Source organism: Glycine max, chromosome 16 (assembly GCF_000004515.6).
Source record: "Glycine max cultivar Williams 82 chromosome 16, Glycine_max_v4.0, whole genome shotgun sequence".
Classification (NCBI taxonomy): domain Eukaryota; kingdom Viridiplantae; phylum Streptophyta; class Magnoliopsida; order Fabales; family Fabaceae; genus Glycine; species Glycine max.
In genome coordinates this window covers 21,391,641-21,403,094 of record NC_038252.2, presented here as the reverse complement: position 1 = coordinate 21,403,094, position 11,454 = coordinate 21,391,641, and the positions used below count along the sequence as shown (strand labels likewise).

The following is an 11,454-nucleotide window of genomic DNA, read 5'->3' as shown; positions in this document are numbered from 1 at the left end:
AGGATATATTATATGAAAATGACAATCTCACATGAAAATGAAAAATATTAACTCCAACATTTAGACTAAGATAAAAAGTTAAGATTAAAATATTTTAAATTCAAGTTAAAATCATATTTAACTATAAAATCTTTAAAAGATTTATCAAATAAAAAATTAAATATCTTAATTATCTAATTTATGTCAAAATTGTCATCACAATCATCACCATCACCACCACCAACGATGTCAACAATCATGTTGAGATGGTGACAGTAATGATCATGGTGATTATATGTTTGAGATATTTTAGGACGTTATAGATTAAATTTTTAAGATAGTTAATTTTTTATTTGGTATATCTTATGAAAATTTTATGATTAAATGAAAATTTAATTTAAATTTAAAATGTTTTAATCTTGACCTTTCATTTTAATATGATGGTTAAGATTAATCATTCTCATTCTTACTTAAAATGATCATTCTCATATGATATATGTCCTACTATTTATACATAAATGATGATTAGAAATACATTTATTACTTTCCAGATTTCAATCCATATTAATTTTATTCACAATTTGTCAAAGTCTGCAAGGGTGGCATGTTAGTCTCTGAAAGTTTTCTCTGTTGGCGGTCCTTCTGAGAACTAATTTGCTAGCTATACACAATCTTTTTAGGGACTAAATTACCTATATATAGCTTGGGACTAATTTGCCAAAATAATTGAATGAGACAAAAGGACTAATGTGTTCAACTAAGAAAATTTTGAAGGACTATTTTGTCTGTAAAAATCTTTTAAGAACCATGTCAGTGTTTATAATTTTCAAGGACAAAATTGAGAGTTTACTCTTTATTATATTAAGAGATAAGAATAAAAAACGCAGTTCGTTATTTTATTGTTTTTGCTATGTTCTTTTACTATCATTTGTTTCGTTTTGCAAGGACTTAATTTTGGATCAGGCCTCAAGGTAAACCTGTGTGGAGTTAAACACAGTAAGTTTACAAGTTGATTTTAACTTATGTAATAAACTCAATTTTGTTCTTTTTCTAAGGCATTTATGAAAAAAGTTTATCCAAACAAAACTAAATACTAGAATATCTTTAGTTAAAGGAAATACCAAACTACTCCGTCATGGAGGTTGCCGAGAGAAAAGAACTCAGTGCAATCCATTATGACTGCATTCACTATTAAGTCGTAATTATCTTTTGGTAACGGCAAGCAGTCCTTTCAATTTTTGGGGTGCTAGATTACTAGCATAACAGTATCACTTTCTCTAAAAAGATTAGTTGAATGAGAGTCTAGAATCATGCAATAGTAAATATCAGTGTTTGTGTTTCTCTTAAATTACTTTAATCTCACGTCAAAAAAAGGCAGTCATTGGTAAGGAGCTACTACACAATTCCACTTGGGAGATAATAAAAAAAATAAACAAATGGTAATGAATCAATGTAACAGCAACTATGATGACAAAAAAGAAAAGTATCCCTTAAAATGAAAAGAAAGCAAGGCTATGAAGGAAAATTTAGGAGGATAAAAAAAATATATGTGATGATATGTAATAATAAAGATTAGACCTCCCAATCCAATGGCGACTGATCCTTGGCAAAAATGAATGGAGTCACCACAAAACTATTAAATCCCTGATTTGCACACTATCTTGTATGTGACAGTGTCAATTTAACACCAGAGACCATAACCGATGGTGGGAAAAGTCCAGCTTTTTTTTTTTTTTTTTCTGTATAGGAACTGACTCCACTCCTTAATCTGGAGTCATACCATTACATTCTCTAGGAAGCAAAATTTTGGGGATTCCACCAGTTTAGGAGATCCAATTTTTGTTAGAAAAATTTGACTTCAAAGTTCAAAGATATTGAGCTTGGATTCTCTCTCTGTTCTCTTCCCACCAAGTTTTTGCATTCACCTCCCCAAATCTTTCCCGGCTGCAAACATAAGAGTTGAGAAAGTGTTAATTCAAAATCTAATAAGCATATAAAGTCTAAACAAATATTAGTTGAGAAAGTGTTCATTCAAAACCTAATACTTAAGCATCTAAAGTCTAAACAAAGTCTTCTTAGTCTTTTGTAATATGTACGCCCTTCAAAATGGGTGATAACCCATCCAGAATTTTCCTCATATTTTTCAAGAAGAATTAACTATTAAAGTTGAATTTTTAAGGAACTTTGTATATATTTGTGCCAGAACACCAGGATGGGATGAATAAATCTTGATTATACAATGTTGCAGAGATGCTAAATCTTGATTACACAATGATGCATAGATGCTAAGAATTGTTTTACTTAAAGGTCCTGCTAAGGGCATTGCTTAAGGATCAATAAATAGAAAGATTTTATAGAAAGATTGCATTAGAAATCAAGCAAGAGTGTATTGTTACAATCAATAAAAAAAACTTTCTACCTTTGATATCTTAACATGTATCCTTAGTGTGTTGGTTCCCATTTTCCTTTACTTAAATATATCTTGACATATAGTTAAGATTAGTTCTTTTCATCTCTCATTTCTTGTGTATATTTCATCATAATACATGTTCCTAAGATAGAATCATTTCCCTGAGAAGAAAAAGCAATAAGAAACATGTTCTTGAAGATGCAATGTATAGTACCTGAATCTGACACGTCTAAGCTCCCTAGTTCCATCAGCTAACTGCCTGATTGTAATGTAAACTCCAGGCTCGTCTTGTTCTACCCATTCTGTCTCCATTTCACTGGCATTGCTGATAGAAGGCTCATCTCTAGAAGCAGTGGTATCCCTTGCTGGTTCCATAGATGGCCCTGCATGGTATTGGCCACTGCCTCCACCGTGATCCAACGGTTCGGACGGGTAATATCCTCTGCTCCCAGAGGGCTTATAGTGACTCCTCGGCGTCCAATCCTTGTTTGAGGCCATGGGGCTTTCCCTTGCAGATGTCAATCTTGAGTAAGAAGAATCTCTTTGCTGTTCAAACAAATTATACAGGTTAATCTTGAATACAATATAGTCTTGTGAAAAATGAATCAAGAGTTGTCTTCTTTCTAAATACATAGGAAACATATCAAGTGAGAAGATCGACAATGTGAAAGGAGTAACCTTAACCATACAATCTTACATGAATGATCAAAATTGTGTTGCTTAAAGATAATCTAGACCATTGTATAGTGAAAATTAGTCTTATAAAAATGCTCTCACATGATAAGATATAATGGAAGGGTGACATGATGCAAAACATAATATTGATGAAAAGAAATGTAGATCATTACCTCATCCTCAGACCTTGGAGGAGTGTTAAGAGCTTGTTTATTAAATCTCTGGACGTTGTAAAGTTCCATGATTCTGTCGTAATTCTCACCCCACCATCTTTGAGCTTGCCATTTATTAAACATCTCTCGGCTTCAAATTCAAATGCTAAGTATTGTCAGTCTTTGCTCCTACAGGATAATTAAGTTCTCAAAAACTAAAAATCCCATATGCTTTGTTTAATATTTATATTAAGGCCTAAAGGTACACATTGTTTTCATAACTTAAATTCCACATTTCAGCTAAATCTTTTGATCTATTCAGTATATTGCCAAACAAGCATATCATCATTGGTTCATTAATTATTTCTTTAGGGACCATCATAAATATCTTTTAGTAGAAAACATTTTTTGCACTAAACTTGTAACTGAAAATCAGTGGTGAATTATTAGTTGTTATAACTATTATACCTGAAGCGAATTCTCTTAAGATCATTTCCTCCGTTAGGAAGAGACACAAAGGTAATGTGAACCCCTGGCTCCACCTGTGCCATCCACTCCTTAGGCTCATCCTCATCCTCTAAGACTACATCACAAACTGATGATGAGTCACGTCCTCTCGGGGTGCGGTCACCGCCATATGCCCCAGCAAATCTAGGGTCAGATCTTCCACCAGGGTAGTGAGAGGTTGTGAAGTCCCATGCAGGGGTTGAACTTGAGCTTGCACCTCCAATATAAGGGTATGGAACCCCTTCTGAGATGGTATCAAAATCTGGATATGGCCTATGTCCTTTTTTGTAGCTACTGGACCCTGTGCATGGTTTGCATTGCTTGTATGCACCTGAAAACTTCAGTGCCATATCCTTTATCTGCATATCAACATCAATGCATTAGAGGCTTCAATCATTTGATTTCAAAGAATATAAAATAAACAAATGAGCCTTTTTCTTCTACAAATTATTGATAAAAAATCAAAGGGTAAATTACACTTGTTTCAACACTTTCCCAACTTATCCTCCTATGCTTTATTTTGGATCACTAACACTTACTAAAATTTGGGTTAAGGTGAACCATGAGGATATATAAGATTGATTTTTGATTGTTGAGAAGAGAGCTTACGGGTGAAGGGAAAAGCCGGAAGGGAGAGATCACATGTTCAAATTCATCCTATTTTTAATAAAACTAACAAACTAATATTTACCGATTAAAAAAAACGTCAACAATAGATTAACCCACTCTTTAAAGTTTAGTGATACTTTAAACAAAAGTATTCGGGACATAAATTAAAAAAAGTGTGAAATTACAAAAATGGATTATAATTTATCCTAATAACAATCTTTTTCACTGATTTATATATATTCAAAAGACAACTTCGGTTGAGATGAGAACCTTAATTAGTAAGTCATTTACACATGAGGAATAAGAAAACTGTAATGGATATAGTACAACAAAAACACTTCATGGCAAAAATATGGAATTATATCACAAATGTTATTTCTAAAAGGCATACTTGAAAGAGTAACTATATTGGGTCAACACCTAACACAAGTAGCTCTCCTTTTACAGTTCATATAACTTAAACTGTTATATACTTATATTCTTTTTTAAATTGGGATTGTAGAATAACTAATAATATATTCTGTGTCCAAGTGGATTTCGGTCACTTACGGACACAATTAGTATTTAGTACTCTCTAGTGGGGAGTGGGTGCAATTTAAAATTCTGTTTTTATAACTTAACAGTGTGTTAAGGCTTTCAAAACACCTGAGTGGCATCTTGCTTTATCCCCTACTCATATTGCTTTGATACTTTCCTTTTATCTTGAATATGATATGATTGTATAAAATATGATGCACTAGATGGAAAAGAGAAAAGTATAGATTGAGAACTAGTTCTCTACTTTCTAGAAGAAGCAAATACAAATTGTCCATGATTAAAAAAACCATTTTTTTATTGGTATTGGACCAAAAATGAAACAAAAGAGGGAGGAAAAGCCATAATTAAAGTTCTAAAATAATTTAGAAATACGCACATTGAACATTGGCAGAGAGTATAACAGAAGGGTGTTCGTCAAATGGCACAGAAGGAAGGAGAATGATGGAAACCATATGTGCAAGTTTCTGAAGAATAAGTTAAAAGTAAATTTGGATGAAACTGAATGGATGCTAAGGTTTCAGTCTTGGGTCATTTTCAAAGAAAAACCTTTACAGCTGGAGTGGTGGAGAGTGTGTTAGGGTTGAGGATACAAGTGGATGACAAAATCCATGTTGTGAAAGACCCTTATAGGAATCTTACATGTAAGCTACCATGAACTATGCCACCACTAATGGAAAACATTTCCTAATTAAAGAAAATTCTTTTGATTTCTTACCAGTTGTTTTTTTTTTTGTTGTCAAAATGTTCACTTAATTTAGAGATAGTTGGTTCAAAATAGTTGGTGTGAAGAGTTGAGTGTCCAGCTTAAATTGCATTAATAACATTGACTTACATGGAAGAATACAAAGAGCACAAAAATGAAGGTTACTCATACACACAAGCAAACATTAAGAGAATCATGTCTTGGGGTCTAAAAGTAAATATTAAAAAATATATATATATCAATATGCTTTTCTTTTTCTTCCATAAAAACAATCAAGAGCCGGCCATCACTTATTTAGATTTTTGCTTCTTTTTTTTTCTGCATTGGTAATAATAGAAAACTTTTGAAAAACATTGGATCGACAAGAATTCAAGGATGGGCCACACCAGGGATAGGAATATGGCAGACCCTTCTGTGATAGGAATCTTTTCTCATCATCAACTCAAATGCTCAATATGGAACATGTTCCCACTATTGCCATTCTCATTACGCATTTAGAATAATTGACTAAGACATTTTTGCTTTTCTTTTGAAATAACAATGCAGGGAAACCAAGTTACTAAGATTTTGGATAAAAACGAATAATTAATTAATACTATATTATGGAAGTAATAAATTAGCTTTTCATATTTAAAATCTCATGAAAATTACCATAACACTACACCATTACTCCAATTTAGGTTGCTTGGCAGTATTCTTTATGATTTTTCTAAATTTCAAAAGAACAAATTACACCCACAATCCTTGAATTCTTTTCAAATTACATATAATATCACTTTTTTTTATTCTTATACTAATTCTCTTTATGTTTAAAAATATTACACCGAGACTTCTTTTATATATATATATATATATATATATATATATATATATATATATATATATATATATATATATATATATTACATTAACACCACCTAGAAGAAGGAAGGTGATTATAATGACTAAAAAGCAAGGAGTGTTTGTATAATTTCCCAAAACCTAGTGGTGACTATTGTAATTTATTCATTAAAAAATAAGTTATATAATGCCAATCTAAAAGTGCCATTTGTTAATTGTCAAAACCCGGCAAGTTGTTAGATACTAGAAAGTAACGAGACATGAGCGGAATCGTGTAAAATATATTGAATCCAATGATATTTGCATGATCATAAATTCTAAACCACAGAGCAGTACCTTGCTCCTCTCATTTTCAATTACAAGTGTCTAATTAAGGTTTTTGATTGGTTAATTATGAACCCATGTTGCACCTCCACAGGTTAGCAAAATGGCAACACCACATGCCCACAAGCTCTTAAATAAACAAATATAAAATAGACCAATAGCAAAAGCAAAAGGAGTCCAAATCAGAACAGAACAAAACAAATCAAAACTACGTCGTCCAAAACCAAGCGTGTCTTAACTTGTTGCCACTTGGTTGATTTTTTTTTCAAAAATATCTTCTTATTAAATTAACAAATAAAAAATTATATTAGATTAGAAATTTAATTTCTATATAGTGCCATATTGTCAACTTATTAAAAATTATGTTGGTGTGACTTTTAAACTTTTAAGGTAAATATTGTTAAAATTATCAAATTTACCAAAGAATATATGATTGAAAAAATTGTATACGCTATTTACTCTAGAAGAAAAATAGGCATTTTTTAAAATCGTATTAGTGTGTGTCTTGTTGCACGTCTTCCATGTGCGTATGACAGATTTTTCATGTCAAAATTTTGAAAAACTTCAAAATTAAGGAGGATCAAATTTGACGCAACGAGAACTCAAACACACATTTAAAAATTCATGAAATTATATATGTAGGTATAACTTTTAAGCTTTTTAGGTAAGTATTATCAAAATTAACAAACTTACCAAAAGAATAACGTATGATTGAAAAAATTGTGTATACTATTTACTCTAAAATAAGAGTAGACCCTCTAAAAAAAAAGAGTAGACATTTATCAGAATCATAAGTACTCATAAGAATAATAAAAATATATATAAAGTATTCATATAAAATTATATATATGATACTCCAATATTGGTCCCCCATCATGAGTGTACCCAAAGGGGTGAAGATTTTGTGTGTTTGCAATTTTCACCAAGATGGAAAAAGAAGATAGAAAAGCAAAGGTTGTGGGTGAAAGAAGAGAGAGAGAGAGTGGTGAAGAACCTGCGTGGTCAGGCTTTTGACGGCTTCTTTTGTACTCGGCGTGCCACTCTCACGAGATCCTCCTTCTTCATCCTTATCATCCGTCTTCGTACACGCTATGCACGTAAACATTTTTCTTTTTTACTTACTCCTTATAATGTAAAAGCTGCACAACAAATCAACCATATTTAAATTAACGTCAAAGGATTAAACAAAGTTTCAACAACAACAATAATAATTGTTTTAGATGGACTGGGAAAGGAGAGATAAAAAGCCGTGAATTCAAATTAGTTTAACTGATAAAAACTAATATTGGTCTTTAAAAAAAATGAATTGGGATGAAGTGCCACGTGGAATGGTAATAAAGGACATAATTGGTACTAACATGTTTGAGGCAATCACTTTCACTGAATGAAACAGAGGAATGCCTATCAGTCTCAAGCAAGGCCAATGAAAGCACCAAATTGAAAAATCAAGACCCAATTGCACCAACAAGTGAGGATGCAAAAAAACAACAACAACAAAAAATGAATGCAAAATGAAAAAGGAAAAGGGAATTTTGCAGTTTTGCTGGTCTAACAAATGATATCTTTCGTGGGGGAAACAGAATGGTCGTATGGAGCAAAAGAGAGAAAAAGGAAAAGCGGTGTCTTGAGAGAACGAGACTCGGGATCAGAGCAAGATCGAAAGGGATCTCAAAATCTCAAAAGAAGAAAAAATAAATAAAAATTGGGTCCATAATTAAAAGTAGAGAAAGAAGAAAACAAAATGGGGCAAGGAATGGCTTACTACTACTATCTGCTTTGCTTTATCGCACACATATTCGAAAAAAAAAAAGACCCAAAGTGTCTCCATGCTGAAGTTTCTGACACACCCCTTATTCCCTTGAAATAAACCCATTAATAAAAAATGCAAAAGCATTTTTCACACCTAAAAAAAACTAACAAATAAGTTGGTATGAATAAAAATTAGGTTTGATTTCTTTAAGAATGTTCTCGTGTTGGAACTTAATTGGTATAAATAAGATTATTATAATAAAATAAAGAAAAAGTAATAAATATAAAATGTAAAAATAAGTACAATTGAGATATAAATGAATTAGAAAAAAGAAGACTGAAATATTCTTTCGATTCTCTCTTAATCTTTTGTGCAAATCACATCAATCCTCGTTCTACGAGGTATACCCGAAAACCAAAAGCGGCTGACTGACCTGAAGAGAGAGAAGCAAAAAAAACAGAATGGGTTTGAATGAGGAATCAATGTTTGTCGGAGGGTGAGAAGAGAGGCAAATGGACAATGAAAGAGAATGAATGAATGAAGGGTAGAAGCATAGAATTGGAGAAAAGAAAAGAAAAAAAGAGAAGAGAATTGTGCATTGATTGAGTATATAATTATTCCAGCTTTACTGCAAAAAGCAGAATTAATTAAATAGAGTCATTACTATTCGAAAACGACTTAGCAAGCAAACTCTCAACTGCTTCTCCTTCTTTTGTCTTCACCACAACATCTCTCGCCGATGCTTCAACCTCAACATCATCATCCACAACTAGGCACACGTTCATGTGTCGAACTCGAACCTCTTCTTGGTCATCGTAACATTGGTGTCGAGTATTAATTAATAAGGGTTGTATCAATGATTAATCTAAAGAATTTGACTAATCATTCTTAATAAAGTATTTTCATCTATAAGATTAAAATCCGAAACTGAACTAACTCAATTTTATCAGGATCAGCATGTGTGTGTGGTGGGGTTAATTATATTAAAATCCCTTCGTATTAATACCTGTCAACGAAAATAAATGCGGAACGTTTGGGACCTGAAACGCATTTTTAATGCCCGGGATGATAGCAATGTGCTAGAGATACACAGCTAATAATAGTAATAATAATACGCATTAATTTGCCCTAGCACACTGCAAAAAATAAATTCAAATAAAAGGGATAAAAACTTGCCTTATATACAACGGTGGATATTTCAGTCTTTCACTTTCTTCTTCTTTTTTTTTTCTTGCTTGCTTTCTTCGTTTCAGCCTTTTATTTTTCGACCTCCAAACAGAGAAGAAGAAGTGGCAGTGACGATGAACGATGAATCGGCGTTGTTGCTATTTTGGCGAAAAAATCGGGTACGAGGATTTGGATTCGATGTCCTAAAAATCGGAAGATCATAGAAGTAGAGGGAAGACAAAGGCTGAGGTTGTCGTATTTATATGGAGAGGGAGGGGTTAACGGCGTCAGTGGGGGACGTTAGTTTTGACGGAAAATGTTTGGGGAGAGTATGGAAGCCGTTAGTGAGGAATTTTGTTTTTGTCTTTTTACAGCAGAAACGATGGTCGAGGGCGTAGAAGACATGAGGGCCCACATGTCCATGCTGATGCAATGCCACAACACTGAGGGATCCTTAACGTGCTTATGTAGCATGACACGTGGCGGGTTTTGATTGGCTGTGATGTAATTGGAAGGGGTTAAATGGGTGGGATTTGGTCTTACTGTTTCAATCGCAAAAATAAAAATTTGCTCATATTGGATAACAAGAGTTGGGAACTATCCCATCGGGGCTTTCGTGTCCTTGGTTAAGTCTTAATGATAAGGTGAAAATTGGAATACTCAAGATCATAATTGAGGACTTTACGCAAATTAAAATCATGAGAAATAATTGAAATTTGAAAATAAGGTTTAGTAAACTATTGTGTCCTCTTTAAGTTTTAAGAAACCTACTTCAATTAATTGAATAGTTTGTATAAATTGTTATAAAATAAATTATATCTAAATTTATTTTGTATAGATAAAAAAGTTGTGTAATTTTACAAATTTTCATAAATAATTAATGTATTTTACTCGTTACATTATTGAAAAATCATGTTTCTTAAAAAATCCTAATGTTCTTTTCTTCTAAGTGTGAGAGATTTTGTTTGTGAGAATTTTTGAGAGTGCAAGTTTTGTTGATGATGAAATTTGCAACTAGAATACATAACAAATGTAGATCAATTGCAATGCATGAAGGACTTGCACCCCATTGCATTATGCAAAGTCATGTACAAGATTCTTGCTGGTAAACCGACTTAAAGGAGTCATTGATAAATGTGTTTTTGAAGAACAATTAACATTTATGCCATGAAGGTCAATAATTGATAATGCTCTAGTGGCATGAGAAATTATGCACTACTTGAAGTGAAAAAGGAAGGGTAACAAAGGTGATGGGACTCTTAAGATTGATATCATAAGGCTTATGATCATATTGATTAGGGATATCTTCAATCCGTGATGCTTAAACTTGAATTTCATGTTACTTTTTTTAATTAGATTATGTTGTATGTCTCATGTGTTCAAATCTTTATCTCTATCTATGATGATCTTGTTGGACCTATAACCTCTTAAACGGGTCTTTGCTAAGGTGGCCTCTTTCTCCATATTTTTTTTATTATCTGTAGAAGGTTTGACTACTTTGATGAAAGATGCTGAGAGAAAATGAGAGCTTCATGGTGTTAAATTTATCGTGGGGCTCCTATCATATATATATATATATATATATATATATATATATATATATACTTGTAGATGATAGCTTCCTATTTTTTCGATCTCAACTTAATGAGGCTCAAGTGAATAAGCATATCCTTGATGATTATGCATACGCTTCTGGTCAGTTAATTAATTTGTACAAATTAGAAGTTACTTATAGGAACAATGCTGACTTGACTTTGGAATCTTTGCTTGCATCAACTCTTGGGGTCAATGAAAGTTCTGG

General features: G+C 32.4%; 1 protein-coding gene across 3 annotated transcripts; it reads right to left on the bottom strand.

Annotated features, from left to right (window-relative positions):
* Positions 1-1,186: 1,186 nt before the first annotated feature.
* LOC100785003 (protein BREVIS RADIX) lies at positions 1,187-9,895 on the bottom strand. 3 transcript variants are annotated; one of them, XM_006599143.4, is made up of 6 exons: positions 9,663-9,895; positions 7,731-7,875; positions 3,685-4,082; positions 3,238-3,367; positions 2,604-2,935; positions 1,187-1,923 (listed from the first exon to the last, which is right to left on the bottom strand). In XM_006599143.4, the coding sequence occupies exons 2-6, from the start codon at positions 7,839-7,841 to the stop codon at positions 1,845-1,847; spliced, it is 1,050 nt and encodes a 349-aa protein (XP_006599206.1). In that variant the 5' UTR covers positions 7,842-7,875; positions 9,663-9,895; the 3' UTR covers positions 1,187-1,844. The 3 variants fall into 3 exon arrangements, with proteins under 3 accessions (XP_006599206.1, XP_003547830.1, XP_006599208.1); XM_003547782.5 differs by lacking the exon at positions 9,663-9,895 and adding an exon at positions 8,095-8,710; XM_006599145.4 differs by lacking the exons at positions 7,731-7,875; positions 9,663-9,895 and adding an exon at positions 5,246-5,965.
* Positions 9,896-11,454: the final 1,559 nt, after the last annotated feature.